The sequence below is a fragment of the Eretmochelys imbricata genome, chromosome 2, assembly GCF_965152235.1.
Source record: "Eretmochelys imbricata isolate rEreImb1 chromosome 2, rEreImb1.hap1, whole genome shotgun sequence".
Lineage (NCBI taxonomy): Eukaryota > Metazoa > Chordata > Testudines > Cheloniidae > Eretmochelys > Eretmochelys imbricata.
The window spans coordinates 88,927,481-88,942,738 of record NC_135573.1 but is presented as its reverse complement, the minus strand read 5'-3'; the positions used below and the strand labels follow the sequence as shown (position 1 = coordinate 88,942,738).

The 15,258-nt window shown below is 45.8% G+C and overlaps 1 protein-coding gene across 1 annotated transcript in view; it reads right to left on the bottom strand.

Annotated features, from left to right (window-relative positions):
* RAB31 (RAB31, member RAS oncogene family) overlaps window positions 1-15,258 on the bottom strand; it is a 109,032-nt gene that overhangs the window by 45,629 nt on the left and 48,145 nt on the right. Inside the window, exon 2 of the mRNA XM_077809064.1 lies at window positions 2,684-2,763. Within this exon, the coding sequence (XP_077665190.1) occupies window positions 2,684-2,763 (80 nt within the window). The remainder of the gene's footprint in view (window positions 1-2,683; window positions 2,764-15,258) is intronic.

Sequence of the window (15,258 nt, the reverse complement as noted above, 5' to 3'; positions counted from 1 at the left end):
GCCACCTCAACACCACACACAAAAAAAGCTTATTTTTCATAATGATATTAAAGTAGATATGAAATAAATAAAATTGCAAAACAAGAGCAACTGTTCACATCCAAATAATTCCTTTACGGACAAGGTGTATTAGCTTCCTCAGCCGTAGGGAAGTCAAGTGTCTTCAAAGTTTTCCAATTGATGCAGGGCTGAGGATTTGGAGATAAGTGTTGGAAAGAGGAGAACTCTGAATTAAACCCAGTTAAATGACTGACAGGAGCTAGCTTGTGATGCTTTGGGTTTAGAAGTTCTGCAGTTTCTGTGAAAAATAGATGCAGATGAATTATATTTGGTCTGATTATGATGTATTGTCCGGTCTTATTAAAACCTGAGAATGTGATGCAATATAAACCTAGAAAAAATTCTACTCATGGGGGAATTTTGCACTACTGCGTGCATGCAGAATTCATGTGCCCAGCAGATTTCTTTTCTTCTTCACAGAAAAAAAAGCTTTCTGATGGGGACACAAAGGGAAGCCACAAGATTGGTCACGTGCCCCTCCCCAGCAGCACGGGCGCATAATTTTGGGTGCCTGGAGCAGCTGGCGGAGTGGTACATTACTGCTGGGGGTAGGGCTGGGAATGCCCTTGCCAGTGGCTTCTATCCTGCTCTGGACTCAGCTGCAAGTCTTAGCTGGCTGGGGGTGAGGGAGGTCAGAACTTGCTCTTCCCTGCAAGAAGTGGCCAGGGCCAGGTCAGACCCACCCCTAGAAACCTTCCCTGGCTTCAGGAAGCTCTGCACTGACCCCCCTTCCCCCACTGCTCCTCAACCACAGGGGGAAGGGTCACTGTATGGGGAGCTGCTCCCATATCCACTAAATGTGTATCCAGAACCCACCACTGAGCCTTATCCCCCCGCACCTTCCAACCAACCGAGCTTCACCTCCTGAATCCAGACCACCCCCTGCACTTGAACCCTCACTCTGATGAGCCCCACCCCCTTTCCACCTGGATCACCCCATGAGCCCCCCACACCCAGACCCCCATCCCACTGAGCCCCAACCAGCTACACCTGGACCCACCCTACTGATTCCCCCACACCTAGACCCCCCACTGCTGAGCCCTATCCTCCTACACCCATACCCCCGTGCTGAGCCCCAACCACCTGCACCTGGATCCCCCTGCAGCGTCCCATTGCCCCTGCAGCTGGAACCACTCAATGTGCCCCTCTGCATCAAGATTCCTCCACACCTGGCCCCCGCACTGAGTTGCCTACACCCAGATTGCCCCACACAGAACCCTCTGACCCCTCACCTGGATCCTCCCACACTGAGCCTCTCCACACTTAGATCCTGCCAGGCTGAGCCTGCCTGCTCATGCCTGGTGCAAAGGGACAGGACCAGCCCTTGTGCTGTGTAAGGATTGTTTCCCGAGGGGGGGGGGGGGGGCGCAATTGCAGGGTGATCTCCCACCTTTGTGCAGCCAGTGGCCTATGCTCCCCACTGCCATGCTGGAGCCTCCACGTTTATTTATTGACAAATAAAATTTGCAGAAAGTTTTAATTTTTTGGTGCAGAATTCTCAGGAATAGAAGAAAGCTTTGCTGCATGTGAAAGTAGGTACTTTTAATACTTATACCTTGTCTGACAGTACCTACACTTTAGAACTCTAAGAAATCCTTCAACAGTAAAATTCTTAATACCATTACTTTGTTGTAGGTGTGTTGGTGAACATCATTTAGAATAGATCACGGTTTCTTAAATTCAAAAGTTCAGATTCAGCCCTGGAGTTAAGTGCAAATTCTATTGACTTCAATGGAAACTGAACACACTTATGTCAAGGCTGAATTTAGTCCTATATTTTGAGACCTACATCAGTGTTGTACAGTCCAAGACATCATTTGAAACTAGAAGCTCTTGACAAGTAAAAAGGAAACTTACACAGTGCAACAGCCGGAGCTAAGAGGCTGTTGGTGAGGGATTGGTGCTACCATGAAGAGGAGGATAACTTAAAAGGAGAGTGGTAACAAATAAATTAATTTATCTGAATTTACTGGGTCCATGGCCCCTAGAATAGGAAACAACAACAACTCAGGTTCTGTTCATTTACATTGGTGCAAATCTAGAACAACTCCATATTTAGTTATAAGAGCAGAATTTGGCCTCACGTCCTATTCTGCTTTCCGTGAGAACTGAACAATCTGGTCCTGAATTACTCAGGTTTCCTAGTCACTCTAGCACATTGAAAGGGGACATTTAGTGGCATATGTATCATCACCCACAGAGCAGACCCAAACCTAGCATTATTTATATTACTCCATAGTTGTACTCAGAGCTTAGAGGGTAAAAAGCTTCCAGTCATGAGTCTGTACAATACAAAACACAGTGGTGATGTGTGTTCATGACAGCTTCACAAATCAGGTGAGTGTTCAGGAGTTGTTGAGAAGGAAGAAAAACTTGGTCAATATTAATGGAGAGGCTATTCTAAATGTAACGAATAACATGAGCAGAGAGTGAGGCAAGACACACACACACACACACACACACACAAAGGGAAGTTAGTGGAGTGCAGAACAGGGCATCAAAAAAGTGAGGGGGAAATGTAGGGAAGTTAACATGGGGAGGAGAAGACACTTGAGATAGAAGTATGACAACGATTTTGGCAGCAGTGAAACATTCCAAGGAAAAGATTATACAGGGTACTTACCCAATAGTAGGGCTAATATTGTGATCAAAATGATCCTGGACAAATCGACAAACTATACTTGATTTCCCAACCCCAGTATCCTGCAAATGAAAGGAAGAACAATAAATTCACAAGGTACAGATATCTGAACTTCAGTAGAAAAATTCACCGTTCAGGTGGTAATAGGAATTATTAATCAGCACTTTTTTTTTCCTTCAACCAAAAAAACAAACTTACTCTACAGGCAAGTGGAGCAGGTTAAGCGTTTAAAAAGAAAATAGTTCATTAACTGTTTTTGTAAGTGTCATCATCATAACTGGAGTTATTCATTTAACTCTTCTGCATTTCTAAAATTCCATCCTTTTACAACCTCAACTCTTTTTTTGGTGGGGGGCGGGGGAGTTTACATTCATAAATTGTCACGGATTATAAAAGTTTACATTTAGCTATTTACTCATTCAAAATAAAATAAACACTGCATGTTAAAATCCATAGTTACTTTGCTGAGCAAAACCAACTTGCAGCAAATTAGTTGTAGGGCTGGAGGAAGGATGGCCCGAGTAAGTATACTTCCAAAATAAATAGCTAACAAAGTCTTTTCATTATGAGATAAATAAGTGCCTTTCTCAGCATTTATAGAATCTCTCAGGTGCTTTTAATAAGGTACGAAGCCAAGGACTGAGTGACTTTAACCACCCAAGATATGCAATAATCCCCTAGAAATGCACTTGTAGGATGCATTATGGAGTCTATGAAACTGAATGTATTAATAAAAACAGAAGGACAAGTGTCTCAGTGGTTGCTGTCTGCATTGCTATGTGGGAGAGCCTGTTTTTATTACTGGGTACCAGTCTCATCATTCTTCCCAGTCAGTAGGGATAAATATGAGGAGTACTGCATATGAAGCATATTCCAGAACCTCTGGATAAAATAGGGAAGGAAAGAAGTTCCTTGCATTATACTGCAGCAAGACTTCCAGCCAAAAATGCATTTCCAGTACTTCTTGACCACTCCATAGAACCTTAAGTAGTACAGGGAGATGTAAGTAAATAGGAGGATTCCTTAGGCTACAGTAGAAATGTACAGGGCTTCTTCTAGAGGTTGAAAAGGTATTAATCCATACCCTTCCATTTACTGAATGGACATTAACAACGAGAGCCAAGGCCCAATCCAACTCATTAAAATGTCAGTGGGAAAGACTCCCACTGATTGCATTGAAATTGAATCAGTCCCATGATCAATAAGTTCAATTTGTGTCCAGATTTCTAAAACCATTTAACATATAATTGACAGGTTTCCAAATTGAGGCAGGGCAATGCTATTGGCACCATAGAAATAATACAGAAAACTTGGCTGTGTTTTTTCTGTAATCATTTTTGCAGACCTAGATCTTCTTTTTCAAAGATGGAAAAAAGAAATCCAAATATTTAGACTCCCTCTCCCTTGTTTAAATAAAAGTATAAGAATCAAGGGTGGGAAAACCTTGCTTACTAGAAAAGCATCATTTAAACTCTCATCTCTAATCCAAGGCTGTCCTTACTTAGTCTGCTTCCAAGTCATAATAAATATTCACTCAGCACAGATTGTTGTTTATTTGCAATGTGCAATCGATATACAAAGTTCAAAAGAGAGCAACAGTATTTAAAACTAGCCTAGCAGATTCCAGTCAATAGCCACAAACATTGTTGCTATCCCCAGAATTCACCTTCATTATCATTTCCATATGATGTTGCTGCAGAGTCACCAAACCCAGGACAGCACAGCACACTGAAGTCCTCTGTGGCAACACTGAATAATATTTTCCACTGAATGCATCCGCTGAAGTGAGCTGTAGCTCACGAAAGCTTATGCTCAAATAAATTGGTTAGTCTCTGAGGTGCCACTAGTACTCCTTTTCTTTTTACTGAATAATATAATTATTCCAGATTTTAACCGTGCTTTAGAAAACCAAACGGAGCACAGCGGAATTGCATTTCCCTTTTGTGGCTAAGTTGTTTCCTCTCCAGAGTTTAAAATTAGACACTAGACCTGATGCCACCTCAGTGCCATACATATTTATTTCCAGCTGCCTTAATAGGCCAGTGGCAAGTCCAATTACAGCTCACAAAAGAGAGAGATTTGGTCTTTGGCAGGGCTATGGCATCTACAAGCTGAATTTGGAGCTTGTCTCATTTTGTAAGAGGATGTTAATTAGTTCTTTGACCAATTTTAAAGTCTTAGATTTTCCCCACTTCTCATTTACATTAACCAAGCTTTAGTGGTTTCTATTTCTCTTACATCCTTCACAGCAATTGCAGCTAAACTTAGATATGTGTCCAGCCACCCAGCCTGCATTCAAGTAGCCTCCAGCCTAAAGGCACTTGCTCTCAGTCTGTACCCTTGTGACTGCTTTGACTAGCCCTCAGAATATATTTAGAGCAGCATTTGTGGGGGAGGGGAATAAAATGTTGACCATCATTCCATAGCTAGTTTTAAAATTATCTGGACAATTTTTAATATATTCTCATGCACCTGTCCAATGGGGCACCCTCCTGCTCCACCACACTTGGAAAGTGGATTGGGATGTGTGAACATTCCATACACCACTCTGGAAAATTAGTAGAAATAGTTTATTGCAAATCAGAGTCAATCAAGTTTACTAAACATAGAGTAACCATCACCTTTCAGACAAACCTTGCAGAGACTAAAGAAGGCAGGATTGTTGCAACGAAGCAGGTGGGAGAAGTCCCAGCTTGTGACGGCATCTGCTGCTTACTGGCAAGTAATACATGCATTCCATTAAAATAGTGTCAATACTAGAGCAGTAGAAAATACTTCTGCTACCATCTGCTTTAGGACTTTGCCCTGCTGTATTGCTCTTCTGTCCATAAACCTTGTTCCCTCAGATCTGAGGATGTTCCTTGTCTTGCCACCAGGGACAGACCCTAAACAGGATTTGTTCAAGCAGGTAACACCAACAACCTTATTCTTCAGTTCACTGAGCTCTGCACTTTGCCAATTTTCATAACTCATGTAATCTGGTTGTTTTAGACAGACTGTGTGGCTATACATATTAAAACATACTACGCACACCAGATGGCAAATCATCAGCTCGTGTAAGCTGCCACAGCTCTATTGACTTTGATGGAGTTAGGACAATTTACAGCAGCTGAGCATCTGCCCCCAGGAATCAAACTGCACCCTAAGGAATGGAGTCTGTACTTACTCAGAAGTCATCATCCTTGTAAAATAGGGGAGCTCTGATGAGGGGGGAAAAGGCAACTTGTTCTTTAAAATAATCACAAAAAAATACAACTCCATGTGACAAGGGATCCAGGACATAAAGTTTGTTCTAGTTAAAGGGATATTTGACACATGCCTGGGGTGCATGCAGAATTTATTTACTCTCATTTTAACAAGTTATGCTTAAGGAAGGATATTAGGTGCATGGCTCATGGGACTAATGTCATGTTTTGCTTTTTACCTTGCTTCTTTTTCACAATACTTAGTCATCACTAGTCACCCCAGCATAAACACATCCATAATATAAATATAAACTAAGATGTATGGACATAAGCAAACAGGAGAAAGGAGAGGTTCAATAGCATCAAGTGAACCTCTGAATGTTCAGTGGGAGAAGTACACAGAGTTCAGAATTTTATCCAAGTCTCCCTCTGCTCTGCAAAACTGATCTGGAAATCTCATGAGACAGGCCAGTTTTTATTCAAAATGTGGATAGCTCCTGGCTGCTACCCTCCCATACTGAACACACTTCAACTTGACTCACAGAATCCTGCTCTCTCAAAGTTAAAGGCATGCTCCCAGCTGCTGAACAGACATACCCGGAAGCTTCTGTACCCTGATACTTAAACATACACAGAACACCACACAATCTGGCTCCTCTATGCTCACATCACTGTAAAGGAAAATGCTGGAAATATACAGCCTGTCATAAATATAAAGGGAAGGGTAAACCCCTTTGAAATCCCTCCTGGCCAGGGGAAAGCTCCTCTCACCTGTAAAGGGTTAAGAAGCTAAAGGTAACCTCGCTGGCACCTGACCAAAATGACCAATGAGGAGACAAGATACTTTCAAAAGCTGGGAGGAGGGAGAGAAACAAAGGGTCTGTGTCAGTCTGTATGCTGGTCTTGGCCAGGGATAGACCAGGAATGGAGTCTTAGAACTTTTAGTAAGTAATCTAGCTAGGTATGTGTTAGATTATGATTTCTTTAAATGGCTGAGAAAGGAATTGTGCTGAATAGAATAACTATTTCTGTCTGTGTATCTTTTTTGTAACTTAAGGTTTTGCCTAGAGGGGTTCTCTATGTTTTTGAATCTAATTACCCTGTAAGATATCTACCATCCTGATTTTACAGGGGGGATTTCTTTATTTCTATTTACTTCTATTTTCTATTAAAAGTTTTCTTGTAAAAAACTGAATGCTTTTTCATTGTTCTCAGATCCAAGGGGTTGGGTCTGTGGTCACCTATGCAAATTGGTGAGGCTTTTTATCCAACATTTCCCAGGAAAGGGGGGGTGCAAGTGTTGGGAGGATTGTTCATTGTTCTTAAGATCCAAGGGTCTGGGTCTGTAGTCACCTAGGCAAATTGGTGAGGCTTTTTACCAAACCTTGTCCAGGAAGTGGGGTGCAGGGTTTTGGGAAGTATTTTGGGGGGAAAGACGCGTCCAAACAGCTCTTCCCCAGTAACCAGTATTAGTTTGGTGGTGGTAGCGGCCATTCCAAGGACCACGGGTGGAATACTTTGTACCTTGGGGAAGTTTTGACCTAAGCTGGTAAAGATAAGCTTAGGAGGTTTTTCATGCAGGTCCCCACATCTGTACCCTAGAGTTCAGAGTGGGGGAGGAACCTTGACATGGTGGCAGCGGTGGGATGCCTGGATATCAGGAGCAAGTGTTGAATCTCCAGAAAATTTGCCCTTCCTAATGCAAATAGAACAATTCTTAGAGGGTGTTCCTGAGGAAATAGAAAGATACATCCTAGATGGGAAACCCAAAACTATAATCGAGGCAGGAGAGATTGGAGCCAGATGGGTGGAGGTGGCAGAGAAGAAGAAAACTGGTCGCAGTTGGAGCGGAGACCAGAAGGGACCACCCCAGACCACACCCTATTACCAGGGGCCGCCCAAGGCCCCACCTACCTCCCAAAGAACCCTCCAGACCCCTTATCGTCCTGCCACCCCATTCTCCAGCAACCCTCCTCGCCCCAGTGACCCGTCAGCTGGACGATGTTTTAAATGTAACGAGCTGGGGCATGTAAAGGCCAACTGCCCCAAGAACCCCAACAGATTACAGTTCATTGCACCGGAATCACACCAGAGGTCCACAGGCCCAGATACCTCCTAGATACCCTTGGAGCGGAGGGAAACTGAGTGTGGGCGGGAAGAAGGTCACCGCGTGGAGGGACACCGGAGCACAAGTGTCAGCTATCCATGCTTCCTTAGTGGACCCCAATTTAATCAACCCAGAGATCCAAGTGACGATTCAACCCTTCAAGTCCAACTCTTTCAATTTGCCTACAGCCAAGTTGCCTGTCCAGTACAAGGGCTGGTCAGGAATGTGGACTTTTGCAGTCTATGATGATTATCCCATCCCCATGCTGTTGGGGGAAGACTTGGCCAATCATGTGAAGCAGGCCAAGAGGGTGGGAACGGTCACCCGCAGCCAGGCTAAACAAGCCGTGAGGCCTAGCTCTGTTCCGGAAACTTCTATCAGGACCCAGTCAGAGGTGATGGACCCGGACCCCAGGCCAATGTCTGCAACAGCAGTAGTGGATCCAGTCCCAGAGACCCAGACGGAACCAGTCCCAGAACCGGACCCAGCCAAACAACCAACACCAGACCCCGTGCCAGCACTGAATCCAGTACTTGCAACCTCAACACCAGAGGGCCCCACTGAACCTGAACTGGCAGCAGCCGATAACCCTACACAAGAGGCTCAGCTGGAGCCTGAATCCCAACATAGTGCACCAGCGGAGAGCGGTTCACAGTCAACAGAAACAGCTCCATCCCCTATATCGCTTCCAGAGGGACCAAGCCTAGGTCCACAATCCAATGAGGAACTGATGTCCCCAGCATCAAGGGCACAGTTCCAGACCGAACAGGAAGCAGATGAAAGCCTCCAGAGAGCTTGGACAGCGGCACGGAGCAACCCACCACCTCTCAGCTCTTCTAATCGATCCAGGTTTGTTGTAGAAAGAGGACTTTTATACAAGGAAACTCTTTCTGGTGGACACCAGGAAGACTGGCATCCTCAGAGACAGTTGGTAGTTCCAACTAAATACCGGGCCAAGCTCTTGAGCTTAGCCCACGATCACCCTAGTGGCCATGCTGGGGTGAACAGGACCAAAGACCGTTTGGGGGGGTCATTCCACTGGGAGGGAATGGGCAAGGATGTTTCTACCTATGTCCAGTCTTGTGAGGTGTGCCAAAGAGTGGGAAAACCCCAAGACCAGGTCAAAGCCCCTCTCCAGCCACTCCCCATCATTGAAGTTCCATTTCAGCGAGTAGCTGTGGATATTCTGGGTCCCTTTTCCGAAAAAGACAGCCAGAGGAAAGCAGTACATACTGACTTTCATGGATTTTGCCACCCGATGGCCGGAAGCAGTAGCTCTAAGCAACACCAGGGCTAAAAGTGTGTGCCAGGCACTAGCAGACATTTTTGCCAGGGTAGGTTGGCCCTCCGACATCCTCACAGATGCAGGGACTAATTTCCTGGCAGGAACTATGAAAAACCTTTGGGAAGCTCATGGGGTAAATCACTTGGTTGCCACTCCTTACCACCATCAAACAAATGGCATGGTGGAGAAGTTTAATGGAACTTTGGGGGCCATGATACGTAAATTCGTAAATGAGCACTCCAATGATTGGGACCTAGTGTTGCAGCAGTTGCTCTTTGCCTACAGAGCTGTACCACACCCCAGTTTAGGGTTTTCCCCATTTGAACTTGTATATGGCCGTGAGGTTAAGGGGCCATTGCAGTTGGTGAAGCAGCAATGGGAGGGATTTACACCTTCTCCAGGAACTAACATTCTGGACTTTGTAACCAACCTACAAAACACCCTCCGAACCTCTTTAGCCCTTGCTAGAGAAAACTTACAGGATGCTCAAAAAGAGCAAAAAGCCTGGTATGATAAACATGCCAGAGAGCGTTCCTTCAAAGTAGGAGACCAGGTCATGGTCTTAAGGGCGCTCCAGGCCCATAAAATGGAAGCATCGTGGGAAGGGCCATTCGTGGTCCAGGAGCGCCTGGGAGCTGTTAATTATCTCATAGCATTCCCCACCTCCAACCGAAAGCCTAAGGTGTACCATATTAATTCTCTAAAGCCCTTTTATTCCAGAGAATTAAAGGTTTGTCAGTTTACAGCCCAGGGAGGAGACGACGCTGAGTGGCCTGAAGGTATCTACTACGAAGGGAAATGTGCTGGTGGTGTGGAAGAGGTGAACCTCTCCATGACCCTTGGGCGTACGCAGCGACAGCAGATCCAGGAGCTGTGCATTAGCTACGCGCCAACGTTCTCAGCCACCCCAGGACTGACTGAACGGGCATACCACTCCATTGACACAGGTAATACTCACCCAATTAGGGTCCACCCTTACCGGGTGTCTCCTCAAGCTAAAACTGCTATAGAACGGGAGATCCAGGATATGTTACAGATGGGTGTAATCCGCCCCTCTGAAAGTGCATGGGCATCTCCAGTGGTTCTAGTCCCCAAACCAGATGGGGAAATACGTTTTTGTGTGGACTACCGTAAGCTAAATGCTGTAACTCGCCCAGACAACTATCCAATGCCACGCACAGATGAACTATTAGAGAAACTGGGACGGGCCCAGTTCATCTCTACCTTGGACTTAACCAAGGGGTACTAGCAGGTACCGCTAGATGAATCTGCCAAGGAAAGGTCAGCCTTCATCACACATCTCGGGCTGTATGAATTTAATGTACTCCCCTTCGGGCTGCGAAATGCACCCGCCACTTTCCAAAGACTTGTAGATGGTCTCCTAGCGGGATTAGGAGAATATGCAGTCGCCTACCTTGACGACGTGGCCATATTTTCGGATTCCTGGGCAGACCACCTGGAACATCTACAAAAAGTCCTTGAGCGCATAAGGGAGGCAGGACTAACTGTTAAGGCTAAGAAGTGTCAAATAGGCCTAAACAGAGTGACTTACCTTGGACACCAGGTGGGTCAAGGAACTATCAGCCCCCTACAGGCCAAAGTGGATGCTATCCAAAAGTGGCCTGTCCCAAAGTCAAAGAAACAGGTTCAATCCTTCTTAGGCTTGGCTGGTTATTACAGACGATTTGTACCGCACTACAGCCAAATCGCCGCCCCACTGACAGACCTAACCAAAAAGAAACAGCCAAATGCTGTTCAGTGGACCGGAAAGTGTCAGAAGGCCTTTAACAAGCTTAAAGCGACACTCATGTCTGACCCTGTACTAAGGGCCCCAGACTTTGACAAACCGTTCCTAGTAACCACAGATGCATCCGAGCGTGGTGTGGGAGCAGTTTTAATGCAGAAAGGACCTGATCAAGAATTCCACCCTGTAGTGTTTCTCAGCAAAAAACTGTCTGAGAGGGAAAGCAACTGGTCAGTCACTGAAAAAGAATGTTATGCCATTGTCTACGCTCTGGAAAAGCTACGCCCATATGTTTGGGGACGGCGTTTCCACCTGCAAACCGACCATGCTGCACTGAAGTGGCTTCACACAGTCAAAGAAACTAACAAAAAACTTCTTCGGTGGAGTTTAGCTCTCCAAGATTTTGATTTCGACATCCAACACATCTCAGGAGCTTCTAACAAAGTGGCTGATGCACTCTCCCATGAAAGTTTCCCAGAATCAACTGGTTAAAATCGTCCTTGAGATGTGGAAAATATTGTTAGTCTTTATGTACTTGGTAGTATATTTAGAGATGCATGTGTCTTATTAACTCTGTTTTTCCTAGAGCTCCAGGAAGAAATCCCAGCCAGTGTTTCACCCTAGCTGAGATTTGGGGGGCGTGTCATAAATATAAAGGGAAGGGTAAACCCCTTTGAAATCCCTCCTGGCCAGGGGAAAGCTCCTCTCACCTGTAAAGGGTTAAGAAGCTAAAGGTAACCTCGCTGGCACCTGACCAAAATGACCAATGAGGAGACAAGATACTTTCAAAAGCTGGGAGGAGGGAGAGAAACAAAGGGTCTGTGTCAGTCTGTATGCTGGTCTTGGCCAGGGATAGACCAGGAATGGAGTCTTAGAACTTTTAGTAAGTAATCTAGCTAGGTATGTGTTAGATTATGATTTCTTTAAATGGCTGAGAAAGGAATTGTGCTGAATAGAATAACTATTTCTGTCTGTGTATCTTTTTTGTAACTTAAGGTTTTGCCTAGAGGGGTTCTCTATGTTTTTGAATCTAATTACCCTGTAAGATATCTACCATCCTGATTTTACAGGGGGGATTTCTTTATTTCTATTTACTTCTATTTTCTATTAAAAGTTTTCTTGTAAAAAACTGAATGCTTTTTCATTGTTCTCAGATCCAAGGGGTTGGGTCTGTGGTCACCTATGCAAATTGGTGAGGCTTTTTATCCAACATTTCCCAGGAAAGGGGGGGGTGCAAGTGTTGGGAGGATTGTTCATTGTTCTTAAGATCCAAGGGTCTGGGTCTGTAGTCACCTAGGCAAATTGGTGAGGCTTTTTACCAAACCTTGTCCAGGAAGTGGGGTGCAGGGTTTTGGGAAGTATTTTGGGGGGAAAGACGCGTCCAAACAGCTCTTCCCCAGTAACCAGTATTAGTTTGGTGGTGGTAGCGGCCATTCCAAGGACCACGGGTGGAATACTTTGTACCTTGGGGAAGTTTTGACCTAAGCTGGTAAAGATAAGCTTAGGAGGTTTTTCATGCAGGTCCCCACATCTGTACCCTAGAGTTCAGAGTGGGGGAGGAACCTTGACACAGCCTCAAGTAGGATTACTGGATTTTAGCAGCCAATTTACAAACTAACAGGAATTTACGCATAAATTGCTTATAATATATCACAAGTGAAGATTAGAGAAAGTAAGAGTCCAATATATTTCTGAAGTCACATTCCAAGGACGGACAGCTGATTGGTGTAACCATCCACTGTACTAAGTCTCCATACATAGGCAAGGAAAGTTAAGGAAATAGAGGAAGTCAAGGTTTTTTTTAGTTTAAATTTGGAGGAGTGAGAGATTTTTTTTTAAAACAAATCTAGGCCTCAATCCTCCAAACGTTTAAGAATGTGAGTAGCCCAAGGAGTTCAACTGGACTAGGGAGTTACTCACTTGCATAAGTGGGGCCTTATTATTTAACCTTTATAATGCAGTAGCATCCAGAGAGCTCAGCCAGGTGAAGGGCCTAGTGTGCTGGGCAATTTACAAACATATACTGAAGAGCCTAAAGAGTTTACCTTAATTATTCTTCCGTCTGAAATGGTACAAGCACCAAACTCACAAAGAAACTACACATATGACTGCTCACTAAACAGCAGTCTCATAATTATGCAAGATGCAGTAGCAATTGTTTTATTCTTGACTACCGTCTCTTTCCAAGCAATGGGTGGGTTTTTTATATAAGATGAATTAGGTAAGAATCCATCTATGACTATGGGGTTTTGCAAACACAAATACACAAGAATACTGCACAATATTTTACATAAAAGAACCTGCATAAGAACACACACATTGAAAAAACAGCTTGCTTTGGAACCACAGGAGATCCTGTGACTAACTTCCCATTTTGGTTAAAAAACGTGGATTGTTAAAAAAAGCTTTATATATGGGTGTGACTGGGATGCAACCTGGACTGTAGTACCGCAGAGCCCTCCAAAACCGACCAACCTGGGATATCCCTCACACTGTGATGCTGATGGCAAGCTACAAACCTCTGGCAAGTACTGCACTTACACAGACATCCACAGGCAGGGACACATCCAACTGAGTTACATAAATGATCTCCTTGCCATTCATGAACCATCAATAGGGAGGCTCCAGCCAATTCCCCCCAGCTGCCCAGCCTTGCACTGGTCAGAAGAAGGGGCAGTGGATTTGTCCTAACAGGTGGGGGGTTGGGGGGGGCAGGCCCTGCCCTTCAGTGGCCCTGCCCCTGCCCCTCCTCTTCCCCCAAGGCCCTGCCCCCCCAGCCAATCTGGAAACCAGAGTGGGGCTGGGGAGCCATGAACGCTCAACCTGCCCTGGGTGGTGGTGGGGGGGCCCTGAGAGTGGCCCCCAGCCCATGTCTCTGCCCCTTGGGTGCCTCGCCCAGGGCAGGTGGAGGGTCTGCAGGTCTCCACAGCTGCCTGCGCATCTCTTACCCCTACCCAACTCCTGCTTCTGGCCTGGCCTGTGACAGGGCCTCAGGGGCCAAAGAGCCACACCCAGGCCATAGTAAGAGCCACCCAGGCAGCTATGGGGAGCCACAGACTCTCCATCTGCCTTGGGAGTAAAGGACACAGGCTGGGGGCTGCTTTCAGGACCCCACCCCCATCCCCAGCAGGTGGAGGGCCCGCAGCTCCCAACAGCTGCCTGGGTTCCCTTGGCCACACTTACCCAGGCCAGGCTCCGGCTTCCAGCCAGGCTGGTGGTCAGGGCCGCAGAGGAAAGAGAAGGAGCAGGAGGCTGGGCCCAAGGCAAAAAGTGGATGGACCAGGACAGTCCACTTTCAAAAGTGGGAAGGCCATGGCCCCTTGTCTCCCCCTATTCCAGCACCCCTTGGTCAGAAGCCTGACCAGCATAAGTTCACTACCTAGTTTGCCACTCCAACAAAAGGGTAGTGGATGTGCAACAGCCCTTGTTAACCTGAGCTGAGATTTCCTAAGCCCTTCAACCAAAACTCACTGGTTTAGATAAAATATAAAACAGATTTATTAACTACAGAAAGACAGATTTTAAGTGATTATAAGTGGTCAGAGATAGTCAGGGGTGAAAGTAACTTAAAGGGTCGGGGGGGGGGGTGGAGGCTTACTTTCACCTCTGGAGATAGTTACCTTAAGAAAATAGAACATAAACCCGCTTTCTAAATATAAAACTTTTAGTCTAAGCAAGAGCCAAATCATACAGTTTCTCTCACCCAGACAGATGGTACAAGCAGGTTACAGTTCCTTAATACACAGGCTGGGATTACATTCCAGCCTGGGACCACCCTTCCCCATTTCAAAGTCTTTGTCCTCCAGATGTTCTTCCAGGTGTTGAGTTGTGGTAGGGTAGAAGATGTGACATCATTGCTGGGCCTTTCTCCTCTTATATTTTCTTCCAGCTTGCTAGAAAGATCTTTGTTGTGATGTGGGGAATCAGGCACTCCACATTGGTCAAGCTAGGGTTGCCAACTGTCTAATCGCACAAACCCAAACACCCTTGCCCCCTGCCCCAAACCAACTTCTCCCCAAGGCCACGCCCCTGCCCATCCCCTTTTCTGAGGCTCCGCCCCCACTCCCTCCATTGCTCGCTTTCCCCCACCCTCTCTCACTTTCACCAGGCTGGGGCATGGGGTTGGAGTGCGGGAAGGGATTTGGGGTGCCGGTTCTGGGAGGGTGTTTGGGTGTGGGATGGAGTTTGGGTGCAAGAGAGGGCTCAGGGCTGGGGCAGAAGGTTGGGGTGTGGGCT